This window comes from Myotis yumanensis, unplaced genomic scaffold (genome assembly GCF_028538775.1).
Source record: "Myotis yumanensis isolate MYYU_CA2020_CCGP unplaced genomic scaffold, mMyoYum1.0.hap1 SCAF_10, whole genome shotgun sequence".
Lineage (NCBI taxonomy): Eukaryota > Metazoa > Chordata > Mammalia > Chiroptera > Vespertilionidae > Myotis > Myotis yumanensis.
In genome coordinates, this window is record NW_027223761.1 from 14,638,985 (window position 1) to 14,655,632 (window position 16,648).

At 40.4% G+C, this 16,648-nt stretch overlaps 1 protein-coding gene across 1 annotated transcript in view; it reads left to right on the forward strand.

Moving 5' to 3' along the window:
* The first annotated feature begins 3,643 nt into the window (after nt 1–3,643).
* The window catches only part of HSD17B12 (hydroxysteroid 17-beta dehydrogenase 12), a 127,233-nt gene continuing 114,228 nt past the window's right edge, over nt 3,644–16,648 (forward strand). Inside the window, exon 1 of the mRNA XM_070427832.1 lies at nt 3,644–4,002. Within this exon, the coding sequence (XP_070283933.1) occupies nt 3,843–4,002 (160 nt within the window). The 5' untranslated portion in view covers nt 3,644–3,842. The remainder of the gene's footprint in view (nt 4,003–16,648) is intronic.

The following is a 16,648-nucleotide window of genomic DNA, read 5'->3' on the forward strand; positions in this document are numbered from 1 at the left end:
TAGAGCACAATAATTGTTGTAATGTACCCCGAGAATCACAGAAGGACGCTTTAAGAAGTCGAATTGAAGAGTCACATTTATTGCAGTCCAGGACTATGAGGGGCCATTCTCCAAATCTCACAGCAACAAGATGGTTGCAGATCCAGGGTTATATAGGCAAAAAATCACAAAGGTATTGATTACAGCTCAAGGTTTGGAATGAGGAACCTGGTTTGCAAAAAAAACAGTTTACAGAAGCAGAAACAGCATGTTAATTATAGTTTTGGGACTCAGGGTCTCTGAACTGACAGAAACACATTATCTAGAGCCCTCGGGTCTGGAATGAGGAACCTGGGTTAAACTTAGGCATGCTATCTAAATTACAGTTTTGGGTCTCTGGAACACTGAGTCAACAAGAATACCTTAACTGGAGCCCTCTGACCTTGGGATAACTGTGCTGTCCTTCCCAGGTTAAGGGAAATGTGCTTTCAAGACCAATATGACCACTACAAATGGGATTTCACATTACAATCAATAGGGTACTTATTTGAATGGGATGATTTATATAATTAAGAAAATCAAAATAACTTTTCTATTGTTAAGCCAAACAGCAGGGTTAGAGTTAAACTACAGTTGCTACCTGAGATAGTTGCTACCGTACTTCATAATATTTGTTGAATGAATGGACCTGCACTTCTATTCATTTGTCAGACATTTATTGAGGTCCCTAGGTTCCAAGAACTGTTCTAGGTCCTGTGGATTCATAGCATATGGTTCCCAATAATCATAAATTTCAATGTGGCCATCAACATACATACAAATGCAACAAAAATAGGTATTTTTAATTTATAAGATCCCTCCTCCCACCCTGTTCTAAAGAGAAGGGGAGTGACTGGTGTGCCTTTGGTGGTGAGCAATAATAAGTTGGGGTATATAAATTTGGGACTATACTGTAGGCAGAGGGGGGAGCAAGAGGGAAAGGAATGGTGGGACTTCAGTTCAATTGGAGAGGCAGGCCCAGGCAAAGGTATCAAATTCAATTAAAACAAAATATGGTGCCAGCTCAACTCATATGACTGAATTCTGCTTGACAATTGACAGTTTATGAAGAACAGTACAGCTTTAGGGTTATACTTAATGAATTTGATAAATGTTGAATGAACTCAAAAGGAGCCCTGAGGCTTTGGCTAGAAATAAATGACAAATATTTATTTAAGGATCTTAGAATGTGCAAACTGAAAACATGACTGGGCAATACCCAAAGTGTTCTGAAGAAGAAAGAAAAGCTAAGAGTTCTTACAATAAAAAGTACATTCTTTTTTAAAAAATAAAATATTTTTATTGATTTCAGAAAGGAAGGGAGAGGGAGAGAGAGATAGAAATATCAATGATGAGAGAGAATCATCGATTGGCTGCCTCCTGCACACCCCCTACTGAGAATCAAGCCCACAACCCAAGCATGTGCCCTGACCAGGAATCGAACCTGGGACCCTACAGTCTGCAGGCCAGTGCTCTATCCACTGAGAAAAACCAGCCAGGGCAAAAAATACATTCTTAAAAAGAATCAGTTCTGTATTCTTAGCTTGTGGATTAGTCCAATGTGACAATGGTCTAGATAACTGGTGATCTGGAAAATGGATGTCAGGCAGTTGGGATACAGGAACATTTTTTCCTTACTCCTTCAGGGGGTAGAGGGTTTTCTGGAGGTTTGATGTATATCCACACATTGATACAAGACTGGAAAGTTCAAAAGTTTAAGTCTTCAGTCTAGTTAAAATGGGAATAGAATTGTTTTCACATGCCTGAACCTACTTCATTTTAGTAATTTGGCATCTTGACTATAGCAACTCCATTTTATTTCTTCCTTCTATTCTTCAAAAGAGAGTGGGAGTTAGTTAGAAAAAGATAAAGGAAAAAAATTAGGTGCCTTATGAGCCCAAATCTATACCATAAAAGGAAACAAAAACACTTGATAGGAGGATAACAGGGTAAGTGTGAATCATGTTATTGCATTACACAGTTTCTTTTTTTAAAAAAATATATTTTATTGATTTTTACAGAGAGGAAGGGAGATGGATAGAGAGTTAGAAACATCCATGAGAGATAAACATCGATCAGCTGCCTCCTGCACACCCCCCACTGGGGATGTGCCCGAAACCAAGGTACATGCCCTTGACTGGAATCGAACCTGGGACCCTTCAGTCCACAGGCCGACGCTCTATCCGCTGAGCCAAACCGACTAGGACTACACAGTTTCGTAAACGTATTTTATGGACTCACTCCTCTGGAATTTTGCTGAGATAGTTCCCATATTGCACATTTTTGTGCCCCCTCACAACTCACTTTCCAACAACAACAACAAAGGAAATAAAAAGAGAAAGTAAAAGAAAAACATCATTCGTTAATGCCCATTTAAAACATGGAGTTCCTTCCCCAAACTAATTGTACACCAAGCTGTGTTCCTATATTTTTCATTCATTTTACAGTTCTGTGTCATAGTGTATTAGTAATTTATCTCCATGAAGCCATTTGCTTTGAACTCCAAGGTTCTGGGAACTATGTTTGTAGTTTAATGCTTCGTCTGTCCGGGAGGAAGGCCGGGCATTCGAAAGGCCCTAAATGAGTGAGTGTCACCAGAGCAAAGAGGTGCTGTGAGAAGGCACAGGAGCAGCAGATGCAAGACTTTATCTGGAAAGGTTTATGGTGAAGTATGGTAGCAATCATCTCAGGTAGAAACTATAGTTTAACTTTAACCCTGCTGTTTGGTTTCTGTACTTGTTTGCTAAAATAATAGAAAAGTTATTTTGATTTTCTGAATTATATAAATTATCCCATTCAATTAAATACCCTATTGATTGTAATGTGAATATCCCATGGGTTGTGGTCATACTGGTCTTAGAAAACACATTTTCCTTTACCTGGGAAGGTCAGCACAATTATCCCAAGGTCAGAGGGCTCTAGTTAACGTGTCCCTGTTGACTCAGTGATCCGGGAGACCCAAAACTATAATTTAGATAACATGCTTAAGTAAAACTGCTTCTGCTTCTGTAAACTGCTTTTTTTGCAAACCAGGTTCCTCATTCCAAACCTTGGGATGCAATCAATACATTTGTGATCTTTGCCTATATAAATCTGGTGTTGTGGCCACCTTATCGCTATGCGATCTGGAGAGTGAAATGCCCCCTCATAGTCCCGGATTTGCAATAAATGTGACTCTCTAATTCGACTTCTTGAGGCGTCCTTGTGTGATTCGCGGGGTACATTACAACAATGGGAACCATCACAGCACAGTTAACAATGATAAAATACTTTCTAAAGAGCTGAAAATGACACCCTGGCTCCATGGCGGCTGCTTACTACAATCTGCCTGTTCACTAGTGGCTTCTCTGATCCCATTCCCTCTTCAAACCAGGCTGGGTCTGAGTGGCCAATCGGAGTGCAGTCTTCCGCAATCGCGAGGACCGCTGCAGCCAATGAAAGACCTGGGTTATTTCGTGGGGTGAGACCGGCGCCCTCCCTCGGGGGGGCGAGGCGACCTGTAGGGCGGGGCTGAATCTTGATTGGCTGGGGATCAGCCTCTCTAGAACGGAAACCCGCCTCGGTTAGCGCAAGGGAGGGGATATGGGCGGGGAAAAGAAACTGAAATTAGCCAATGGCTGGAGCATACGCTCAAAGGAAACAATAGATCACCAATGGTGGCACGCATATGGCGTTGTGGACGGGGTTTAGGCAGATAAAGTGTCGGAGCGGCGCCTATTAGGGTCGTCCTCTGCTTCACTACGGGCGCCTCTTCCAGGTTTCATTCATTAGTTTTTTGTTTTTGTTTTTTCATTCACGAGGGTAGTAAGGCCTGGTTGAAAGCCATGGAGAGCGCTTTCCCTGCCGCCGGCTTCCTGTACTGGGTGGGCGCGGGCACCGTGGCCTACCTCGCCCTGCGCATCTCGTACTCGCTCTTCACGGCCTTTCAAGTCTGGGGTTTGGATCACAGGCCTGGAGTTGGACCAGAACTCGGTGAATGGGCAGGTGAGTCGGATCCAGCGCCACCCGCTTCCTCTCTCTTGTAGCTGCTCGCGCGACCGGGGCCCCGGCCAGTTCCGGGCCCAGCGCGTGGCCTCCCTTCTCCAACTCTCCTCCCCTCCTTCCCGAAACTCCTGCGTCCCGAGCCGCCGCCTTAGCCATGTCCGGCTCGCCTAGACTTGCAGAGTTTCTAAGTGCTAGCTAAACACACTCGTGGCGTAACTCAGCGACTCCACAGTGCCACTTGGTAGGTGCGGAAGAAATCTGGACCGAACTCTCCGGGGCTCGTGTCATTGAAGCCGTCCGGGGTTCAGGGCACGTAGTCGGTCAGACTCCTTGCAGCCTTTTCAGTTACACTCCACCCACCTTGGTTCGCGCCTTAGTAGTGTTTTAGAGATAAAAGTTTTTCGTTTGATTTGAACACTGGCCCTCTGCTAAGGATGGCAAAAGCATTCTGTTGAGTTTTTTTGGGGGCGGGCAGGGGTGGGGTGGAGTGGTAGGGTTGAGGTCTGGGGGAAGAGGACATAGAATTTACAAAGTCTTTCTGCTCCTTGGAATCACTTGGATTCGGCCAATTTCATGTAATTTACAAAAAAAAAATCCTCGCTAAACTGTTGTGGAATCTAAAAAGTAGTAAGAACTATTGCTTCTGCAAAAATGGTCACTCTTCATGTAGAAATCAAAAATATATTGTGCAGAAAAAAGTATTCTCACAAAGAGTGAGCTAAACAAATGGACCTTGTTCCGTCCAGTCGGAGGATTTTGAAAATGGAAGAGGAAAGTCAGATTGGAGAAGCTGAGAATATTGCCTGCAGGAAAGTCTTGTGCTTGCTTTTTTTTTCTACTTTTTTTTGTTTCTTATCTTTTCGTTTCTTTTAGCGTGTTTTTTTTTTTTTAAAACTAAGTGATATGTTGTAGTCATTCTCTGATGTGATTATTCTGCAGTTTTATAATTGAATGTTCACTTCACCAAGAATTTTATTTTTTTTTATTTTTAATTAAATCTTTATTGTTCAGATTACATTTATTCCTCTTTTTCCCCCCCATAACTCCCCTCCTCCCAGTTCCCGCCCCACCCTCCACCCTCACTCCCCACCCACTGTCCTCATCCAAAGGTGCACGATTTTTGTCCAGTCTCTTCCCACATCTCCCACTCCCCTTTCCCCCCCAAGAATAGTCAGTCCATTCCCTTTCTATGTCCCTGATTCATTATAATCACCAGTTCATTCTGTACATCAGATTATTTACTCACTTGATTCTTAGATTCACTAGTTGATAGATGCGTATTTGTTGTTCATAATTTGTATCTTTACCTTTTTCTTCTTCTTCCTCTTCTTAAAGGATACCTTTCAGCATTTCGTATAATACTGGTTTAGTGGTGATGAACTCCTTTAGCTTTTCCTTATCTGTGAAGCTCTTTATCTGACCTTCAATTCTGAATGATAGCTTTGCTGGATAAAGTAATCTTGGTTGTAGGTTCTTGGTATTCAGCACTTTGAATACTTCTTGCCATTCCCTTCTGGCCTGCAAAGTTTCTGTTGAGAAATCAGCTGACAGTCGTATGGGTATTCCCTTGTAGGTAATTGAGTCTCTTTCTCTTGCTGCTTTTGAGATTCTCTCTTTGTCTTTTGCTCTTGGCATTTTAATTATGATGTGTCTTGGTGTGGTCCTCTTTGGATTCCTTTTGTTTGGGGTTCTCTGCGCTTCTTGGACCTGTAAGTCCATTTTTTTCACCAGGTGGGGGAAGTTTTCTGCCATTATTTCTTCAAATAGGTTTTCAATATCTTGCTGTCTCTCATCTTCTGGTACCCCTATAATTCTGATGTTTGTACGCTTGAAGCTGTCCCAGAGGCTCCTTACACTATCTTCGTATTTTCGGATTCTTTTTTCATTTTGCTTTTCCGGTTGGGTGTGTTTTGCTTCCTCGCATTTCAAATCTTTGACTTGATTCTTGCGCTCCTCTGGTCTGCTGTTGGGTGTCTGTATAATATTCTTTATTTCAGTCAGCGAATGCTTAATTTCTAGTTGGTTCTTTATCACAACATCGAGAGTCTCATTAGTTTTCTTGAGGCTCTCATCAAGTTTATTGGCAGTTTCTAGCAAATTATTGAAAGCCCTCAAAAGTGCGTTTTTTAGTTCTATATCCTCCATTTCTGTCATGTTTTTTTGTCCGCATTTTTTATGCGTTCTTGATGCATCCCCTTGTGGTCTTTTTGCGCAGTCTTCTAGTTGAGCCTTGATTGTTGTAGTTAATACTAGAGGGATTTGACCACCAGACCAACTGGCTGTGAGAATCAGCCATGTCTGCAATGGGAAAACTTCTGTCCTCTGGAGAGGTGCTAATCTAGCCTTTGCCTGAGGCTATCCAGCAAATGGCTCTGTGCAGGGCTTGGGCGGGTCGGGTGGGTCAGGTGGGTCGGGTCACAGGGTATCAACAGGGTGGGTGGAGGGAGCAGTTATGGCTGCTCTCAGTCCCATTCCCAGAGGTTCTGCTTCTCAGAACTCCAGCAACTGCTGCAAACCTCAGAGAGAAAGCTGCCCTCACATTCTGACTGATGCCAGACAATCCCGCTTCTCCCGTTTGAGTCTGAGTCCCTAGAGACTTGCCCGGATCTGGAGCTCAGAGTCTGAGACTCCCTCCTGATTAAAAACGACAACCGCGCCCTCAGCCACCAGCTGGCTCCGCGCGCACCTCCGCACCTTTAAATTTTCCACACTGCGCCTCCTCTGAGCCTCGGTATGCTGTTCTCTTTCCTTCTAGTTGAAGAATCCTCCTCAGCCAGCCTTCCTGTGGTTCTGGGTGATGTCCGTTCCGTCTTTTAGTTGTATTTTTGAAGTGGTTGTTTGCAGCAGCAATCTCCGGTGTTTACCTATGCCGCCATCTTGGTTTCCTCCCACCAAGAATTTTATTGAATTCTGGAGTGTTTAGAAGTTGCTATCAGACTAGGTTAAAGTAAGGTACACAAATAATGTTACTCCATATTCATTATTCATTCAAATACATTTAAATAACTTTTTGGGGTGGCAACATAAAGAAAACATCTCAAATAGGAATATATATGTGAGAGGTCTGTCCTCTATGTGAAGTAGCTATTAATATAGGACTAATTTTTAAAAATCACTTTAAAAAAAATCATTGAAAGTACAAGTGAAGTGCTCAACTTGTTCATAATCAAGATTATAATTTCACAATTAGCTTGCCCAAGTTTTTGATTGTGAGGTTCAGAGAACTTGATTGTGGACTTTTGAAATAGTTACACAAGATTCCAGTGTCTTAAGAAATCATATATCAAGATGAAGTTCTGTAATTTGTAAGCAAATTCTAATGTTAGTAGCTTTAAAAAAAAAATATCTATAATTGACCATTGTGGCTGAGAACTCAGATGGCCTAAGTCATCTATATGAGATCACAGTAGAAGTCAAGTGAGATGACATTGTCATTTGATGAGTAATATTTGTATTGAAAAGATTTGATCCCAGAGGAAGGATTTTTGATAAATTAAGGGAAATGTCTAAAAGATTTAGAAATGAAATTTGAACTGGAATATAACAGAGAGGATCATAGTGTCATAGAGTGAAATATTGTTGAGATTACCCTGAATTGTTGGAAAATCTCTCTTTTTTAAAATATTTAAGCACAAGAAATGACCAAATTATTTGTAACATTACTTATAAGTTGTGGTCTGGATCCTAAAGTACTTCCTTTATCACTCCAAATTCAGGGAATCTTAAGAAACAACATTATTAAGAGTAGAAACCAGATCTTTGTATCAGTTGGAGGGGTGAACTTAAAATAATTTGAAGAACAAACCAGCAGAGATGACACTTGAAGAAATAGAGTTAAATTGTGCTTAAAAAATAGGTAATTTGTTCAACCAAGATTAGGAGTTTAGAATTAATATTTGTATATATTAGTAAGTAGTACAAATAAGTTTTCTCCCTTATAGAATTACTTACTTGGACCTGTGCACCCTTCTTTAAATAAAAGCAAGTAGCAGGCAGTATTAAGGAGGCATCGCCTACTTTCTAGTACTAGAAAGTAGTGTTCATTTAACATCTTCCTCTCCATAATCAAGTCAATATTTTAAGTATTATATAGTGACTAGAGACCCAGTGCATGAATTCGTGCACCAGTGGGGACCTTCGGCCTGGCCTGGTCTGGCCTGCAGAATCAGGCCGAAACTGGCTCTCCGACATCCCCCGAGGGGTCCCGGGTTGCAAGAGGGTGCAGGCCAGGCCGAGGGACCCCACTAGTGCACGATCGGAGAGGATTCCAGAGCATATCCAGCCCATCTTGCTCAGTCCTGATCAGCTGGACCAGTGATTCTCAAAGTGGGCGCTACCGCCCCCTGGTGGGCGCTGCAGCGATCCGGGGGGGTGGTGATGGCCACAAGTGCATTTGGGGGCATATATCTTTCTGTTTAATTGCTATTAAAATTTAAAAAAAAATTAATTTCCAGGGGGCGCTGAGTAATATTTTTTCTGGAAAGGGGGCGGTAGGCCAAATAAGTTTGGGAACCACTGGGCTGGACCCTAGCAGCAAGCTAATCTATCGGTCAGTGTGTTTGCCCCCTGGTGGTCATTGCATGTCATAGTCACTGGTTGACCGGTTGACTGTCTGCCCCCTGGTTGTCAGTGCACATCATAGTGAGCGGTTGAGCGACCTTCGCATAGCATCAACATATTACGCTTTGATTGGTTGAATGGACAACCGGACACTTAGCATATTAGGCTTTTATTATATAGGATGTGCATTGAGTTGATAGTATATTTTTATCCTTGTTATTCTTAAGTCTCTTCATGTGACTATGTTTAATTTCTCCTCATATTTAGATTCTGAGAGGGACTTTTCTGTATTTTCCCACAGTAACTGGCATGTTGATCAAATATAAGCTCTTCTAAACTTAAAAACAAAAGCTTGCCCCAGCTGGGGTGTCTCAGTAGTTGTGCATTGATCTATGAACTAGGAGGTCATGGTTCTATTCCCAGTCAGGGCCTATGCTCGGGTTGCCAGCTTAATTCCCAGTGTGGGCCGTGCAGGAGGCAGCCTGTCAATGATTCTCATCATTGATGGTTCTATCTCTCTCTTCCTCTCCCATCCTCTCTTGGAATCAATAAAAATATATTTTAAAGAAAGTTTGGAAAAATCCCTAAATACAGGTTCCCTTTGCAATCAGTAAAAATATTCCAGACAAGAGATTCCTTAGTCTAATTAGGTTTTTAAGACCGTTATCCATTAGTTGACCCATATTCTAATTTGTCTCCGTTATCTCCTAACCAAGAGCAAGATTATCTCTTCTCTAGGTTGCTCCTGTAACATTCCCACTTAAGTGAATAATGCTGATGTCGCTAGGCCCTTAGCAGATGGGTTTAGCCAGTTTTAACAGGGAAAGATTGTTTTGGCTGTCATTTGATGCCATACTCCCTGTATTTCTTAGGAGAACAAAGAGATCCTGTGAAAGTGGAGCTTTAGTTGTTTGAAAGTCACTGTAGCAAGTACTCAAAAGAAGATTGTTAACAAAGGTGGTCAGTTTGTACTAAAACAGAACAGTTATTGTTGGGGAGTAATAGAGAATGTAATCTGTAGGATTTAGTTTGAGTGTAGATACATTTTGTATTTATCTATCCTGGCATAAATATTTTGCATTCATTGGACTTCATAAAAAATGATTGATATTTGAAATAAAGTGGAGAAGAGATGCAAAGAGATGTAAGCATATTTCCAAAGCCAAGATATATTATAGCTTCAAACCCAAGAAAGCACTCTGAGCTCTTTTAGTTTTTAATGGAGAGGATATTTCTCTAGGAAGGAAAGAAAAAGGATCCACTAATCAGCTAATGGGTTAGATTTTTAAAATATCTTTGAGATATAATTCATATACCATACACTTGAACCCATTAAAAGTACAATTCAAGATTTTTATCATAGTTACAGGGTTGTACAATCATCATTGCAGTCTAATTTTAGAACAATTTCATCCTCCTTAAAAGAAACCCTGTACCCATTAGCTGTCAGCCCCGAACCCCAAACCCCTTGAGTCCTGGTCAACCACTAATTTACATTCTGTATACATTTACCTATTCTGGATATTTCATATACATGGAATCATACAATATTTGTCCTTTTGTGACTGGCTTCTTTAGTACACATTTCAAGGTTCATTTTAAGTGCTTTTTCTCAGAATTGCTTTGACTCTTCGGAGTCTTTTGTGTTTCCAGACATATCTGATAACTTTTTTTTCTTTTCTTGAAAAAAATGCCATTGTAATTTTTGATGGCGATTGCATTAGATCTGTGTGTTGCTTTGGGTAATATGGCCATTTTAACCATGTTGATTCTTCTAATTCATGAACATGGAGTATCTTTCCATTTCTTTGTGTCTTTTTCAGTTTCTTTTAATAATGTCTTGTAGTAGTCCGTATATAGGTACTTTACATCCTTTGTTAAGTTTATTTCTAGGTTTTTTATTTTTGTTGTAATTGCAAAAGGAAATTTTTTTTCTTTCTTTTTCTGAGATATCATTGTTAGTATAAAGCAGCGGTTCTCAACCTATGGGTCGCGACCCCTTTGGGGGTCGAACAACCCTTTCACAGGGGTCGCCTAAGACCATTGGAAAACACATATATAATTACATATTGTTTTTGTGATTAATCACTATGCTTTAATTATGTTCAATTTGTAACAATGAAATTGGGGGTCACCACAACATGAGGAACTGTATTAAAGGGTCGCGGCATTAGGAAGGTTGAGAACCACTGGTATAAAGGAACACATTGGATTTTTGTACATTGATTTTATATCTTGCAACTTTATGGTATTTTTTTATTGTTTTTCTAAAAGTTTTTTGTTAGAGTCTTTAGGGTTTTCTATATAAAGAATCATGCCATCTGCAAAAAGTGGCAGTTTTACTTCTTCATTCCCAACTTAACTATCTTTTATTTCTTTTTTCTATCCTAATTGCTCTGGATAAGACTTCCAGTATTATCTATAAAATCTGTACAATAAAAGCCTAAGTGACTGTTGTGGCGGAATAACCAGAATGACCAGTCACTATGATGTGCACTGACCACCAGGAGGCAGATGCTTAACACAGGAGCTGCCTCCTGGTGGTCAGTGTGCTCCCACAGGGAGAACGCTGCTCAGCCAGAAGCCAGCTCACGGCTGGCGAGTGCAGTGGGTGGTGGCGGGATCCTGTCCCACCTTTGTGGCAGCGCTAAGGATCAGTGAGCCTAGTGGGTAAGGATCAGTGAGCAGTTGGGGTGCAAGGATTGAGGGGTCCCGGACTGCGAGAGGGATTCTGCCTGCTGGCTTAGGCCTGCTCCCCACGAATTTTGTGCACCGGGCCTCTATATTGAACAACAGTGGCGAGAGTGGGCTTACTTATCTTGCTTCTGATCTTACAGGTAAAGATTTCATTTTTTCACCATTGAGTATATTGGTGCTCTGAGGCTTGAAAACATAGATTACCTTTACTCTCTCTTTAACTGTATTGCATTATTCCCAGAGGAGGAAATGGAAACTTAGGTTAATGACATCCTTTGTCTTCAGTTTCATAGCTAGTGGGTTACAGAATCAGGATTTGAAATCAAGTTGTCTATTCTGCAACATCTACATGCTGTGTGTATTGGTGATTAGCTTACAGATTGCATAGTGTGTGGAGGTGGATTCCTTTATACCTAGAAACTTTATTGCTTTTTGATTGAAGGCACACTCTCAAGTTTGCACATGTTTGGTGTTTCTGGAAGTATTGCAAAATAGCTACTTGATTTTAGAATCAAGTAGGTCAGGATTTTCTTCAGATTTGCAACCATGAATCTTGTTGCTGCCTGAGAAAACTTGGAAAGGCACTAAGGTGCTCAATATATGGCTGGACCTGACCTTGATGCTGTTTTCTGTTTATCGCTCTGGCATTCTCAAATAGACTTAGCGACTCTCTGGAGGTCCATCTTGGTAAATGTAATGTGTTCCCTGTTGACATTCGGGAAACTCTAGGGTCCCTGTTCTTGCTGGTGAGCTAATGTTCATAGTAGAGGTTTTTTTTTATTGTTTGTTTTTTAAAACTTGTTTTTTGTTTGTATTGTTTTCAAAAAGTAGACAGCTGTAGGAGGGCACAGAAACAAATGAATTTAGTTATAAAAATTCTGAAAGATATTTATTCATTTGTACTTTATTTCTGAAAACAGAGTCCATGGGCCTAAATGGAACAAGATCTCCAGATGGGAGTTAGCAGGGTGCCCTTAGAGCACTAGTGCTAGAACTGTGTAAGAAGCAGCAGATGCAGCTGCAGAATCAGTCCTAAAAGCATGCCTTGCCCGGCTGGAGTGACTCCGTTGGTTGAGTGTTGTCCGGTGCACTGAAAGGTTGTTGGTTTGATTCCCTGTCAGGGTACATACCTGGGTTGTGGGTTTGGTCCTCCATTGGGGCATGTGCAGAAGGCAATCGATTGATGTTTCTCTTTCCCTCCCTTCCTTCCCTCCCTCCCTCTCTCTCTCTCATGTCCTTGGGTGAGGAATAAATAAATAAATAAAAGCATGCGCTTACTTGGAGGACAAACTGAGGAGGAAGGTTTCCTGGAATTAGAAGTTCAGCCTCTGTCCTCTGAACTAGAATATCTCCTTCACCCACACACCCTCCCACCAGTCCCCATTGTCTCCCCCCATCCCCACTTTTTCTGTTCTTCCTTTCTGTGCAATGTCCAGTTTCCTATTTGGAGGTCAAACTTGAGGCCTTGGAGACTCAAACCTAGACTTGAATTCTAGGTCCTGTACTTATTAACATTCAGGTAGTAAAAATCTCCACAAAATGAGAATAATACTAGTGCCTGTTTCATAGGATTATTGTGAAGGGTAAATGAGAAGAGAACACTTATTTTATGTAAAATAGTGCAGTGCCTGGCACATTAACTATGTAGTAACTTGATATTATATATATTGTTATATATTATAACATATATTTATATTGTCAACCATTGGTCATTGGTGCCAATTCAGTGCCAGCAGGAATCCCCAATTTGGGGTGTAATGAAGAAGGAAGGAAACTATTTAGTGCAAACATCTCAACTGTGATACTGAGCATCCTCTCTTGGGTGCATCCCTGAATGACTTACTGTGTCCCAGGCATGCCTGTACCTTTTTCCAGCTTCTTCCCAGTTCTCTGTGGTTTGGCTTGTGCAGAGACATTTAGTCGTTTCAGTGGTTGTTGAACGTTTATTTCACTGCCGGGAGTGCTCTTTCTTAGATTGCACTTTCTTTCTCATTTTGAAGTTTTACCCTCTCCCAGAGTCCAGCTTTGGAATTTTTCCTTGCAGCTGTCCACATGGAAATGATCATGTGCTGTTAGAACTCTGATAGTACTTGTTTTGTTCTTTCTTGTGGGCTTTTCTCCATTTCCCATTGTAGTCGTTGCTGTGTGTGTGTGTGTGTGTGTGTGTGTGTGTGTGTAAGCATGCATATGCATCCCTGTATTGGCATGCATTATCTTGTTCTAAACTATAAGCCCCTCAGAAGTGCACAGTAAATAATAAATAGTGAAAGAATATTTTTTTCCTTGAGGTTCAGTTGGGGATGGGGTGTTTTATAACTTTTGGTTTTGTGCTGTAAAATAAGTTGTATACCTTTTTCCTCTTTGTTTGAAAACCTCAGGTGAGGAAAAAGCTAGATGGAAATTAAACCAAAGGTGGTTAGATAAAGACTGGTTATAAAATTACTGCAACAGGGTTGAGATAACAGTTTTGGAAGAGTGGGATACAATGAGATAAAAAAGAGGTCCTTGAGTAGCATTGGTAATAAGCTACCTTTCTTCATCTAAGTTTTAGGAAATTGTTATAGGAAACCAACTAATCTTAATATTAAAAGAATATTCTTACTATATTATTATTCATCCCCAGATCTTTACACAATTGTTGCAAGTAGATTTTCATTTTGTAAGAAAGACTTCCAATTTAAAGTTTCAGTAAAATATTGCTAATTGGTAAGGCTGAGATGAATTAGTAAAAAAGTTAAATTCTAGGATATGTTGACCAAAATGTAGTTTCCTTGTTTTGAAGACATGATAAAATGAACCCAAGCCTTGCAAAACCTTTAGACTTTTTTGAATTGTTGGAGAGAGACATCGAACCAAATTCCTTGGAAAATCTCTTTGGTGGTAAAGGCATTGAAATGTAAATGTATGTAATTAATAAGTGCTAGAAAGTTAACCACAGAGCATTGAACATATAGTTTAATTGCTTCGTGGAAAAAAAATGAATACTACAATTGGTTGACAATCTTTACAAAAGTGTAGTCAGTAGGAAAATTGCAAAATCATTAGAAAGCAGAAGAGAATGATAGGTTAACAAAACTGGGAGGGCTGCGGGTGACCTCTTCAGGTGAACTATTTTAAGGGAAGTATGCTTGAAGAGGCAATGGCTTGCTCAAGTTCATGCATTCAGCTAGAGAACAGCTAGACAAGGCGGGTCACCGGGGTGCATCTGTGGCAGATTGCTTAAAAGCAGTGGGAGGAGTGATGAGCAGCATGTGCTGACAGCAGAGTGGAAGAGACTCATCAGGGATGAATGAAGAATGGGAAACTGGTGAGGAGGACAAGCAGAGGTGATCTGTGGTAACAGTGAAGATGCTGGCAGAACTAGACTTGGTCACACAACTGGGATGGGGCAAAAACAGTCCTCTTTGTACAGACCTGAACGCTAGAAGAAATGACATGTACCTCTGTAGTCCCCGAGGGTGCCATTATGCCATGCTCTTGGTATACTCCTACATGGACATTAAGACTGGGGAACGTTTTCACTGAATGTAGTGCTTCAAGTTAAGTGGGTTGATTCAGTATCTCTTACCTATAGTCTCAGCCTTACCTGTACCCCAAACTACAGATTATGCTGATGACACTGAATTGCCAAGGCGATAATACTGTATTGCTTTAGTATGCGCTTCTCAAAGAGGCCAGGAAAAGACAGTATCTTTTAGTCAGTAGATGCCAGTTTTAAAGTTCCCTTAACATTCCTTACGTGTAGAAAACTCATTCTCCAGATTGGCTTTACTGTAATGACTGGCATTTACGGCTCACCACCAAGCTAACTTCCAGTAGAAATATTGCCAAGCTTACTTTAATGATAGCTGAAACTCCAGTCTTGTCACATAAACAGAACTAATACAGTAAATAAACTCCCCTAATCTTGCCCATTCAGTCTCATAATTTTGCTGTGAAACAGGAAGGTGCTGCTTATCTGTGTGTTCCAATACCTATCAGTGCCTGTCATGTGAAAGGAGGTGAGGATCTCTTTATAGATAATGTTGAAAAAAACACAGCAGGTTAGACAGCGATGTTCACACATTATGAATTAGAAGAGGCTGAGTTAATGACATTTTACTGTGACGATGACAACTTAATTTACAAAGTGCTTTTGCAAGTATTCTCATGATTTCCACAAGCTGGTGAAGCAGGTTAGGGTTGGTTTTATTTCCACATACTGTGCCAGGACCAGTGACTGGTATAAAGGTTGCACAGCTAGTAAATGGCAGAAGAAACTGAATCAAGGTTTTCTAACTCTAGGCTCCATGTTCCTGATAAGGATGATTTTGAGGCGATTTGGGATACCTGTGCCAGAGCTTACAAATTGGAGAGTTCCTCAAATGCCTGAAAGTGAAAGGTCTGTAATGCCTTGGCAATATCCAAACTAGGTGGATCATGAGAAACAATTGGATGGGCTTGTTACAAATATAAATTTAGGTTGCCCTGCCGGTGTGACTCATCAGCCTATGAACCAAGAGGACACTGATTCAATTCCTGGTTAGGGCACATGCCCAGGTTGCAGGCTTGATCCCCAGTAGGGGGCATGCAGGAGGCAGCCAATTGATGATGTTTCTCATCAGTGTTTCTATCTCTCTATTCCTCTCCCTTCCTCTCTAAAAATCAATAAAAACATTTAAATATATATATTGGTTAAACTTAATCCCATTTCCTTCTTCCTCATCATTTGGGAGGACTTTTAAAAAAACTTAAGGAAAAAACTAATTGGGACATCCTCTTTTAAGTCTATTGGCTCTTTAAGAATCATCATCAATATATATATTTACTACAGACTTAGTAAATAAAAATCTCTAAGAAAAGAACATGGGAAAGTATTAACAAATTTTTAAGATAATTCTTAAGATCATGCATTTTGGGAAGGAAACACTGGATTAAGGTCAAGCTAGTCCTAGAAATCAGTGGGTTATACATGCAGCCTTTTTAACTGGATATCTATTCTCGGTACCAGAGCTTGGTTTATAATAGTGTTAAAACCTCCAATGATTTCTGTATTAGATATTTACTTATAATTTTGACAATTACATAGAGATTCTATTTTAGGCTAGTTCTGTGTTGGTGCATTTTAAATAGATTAGGAAAAAAAAGAAAACTTGGAACTTCAACATGTTTCTATGCAATGAGAACCACAAATAGCACATCCAGGATTTCCTAGTCTTTACTAATTAAAGATTGAGGGTGAATAAGAATGGTTTTTGGTAGCTGCAAACAACAGAAGTTTTTATTTGCTTTATGTTTAAGTAGGACCATAAAAGGATAGCTGAAGATTTTATTTTATTTTTTTACACTTAGAGAAAAGAAAGTTTTAAGTCTGCTTATTATTTTTTTAAAGATTTTTATTGTACTAGAG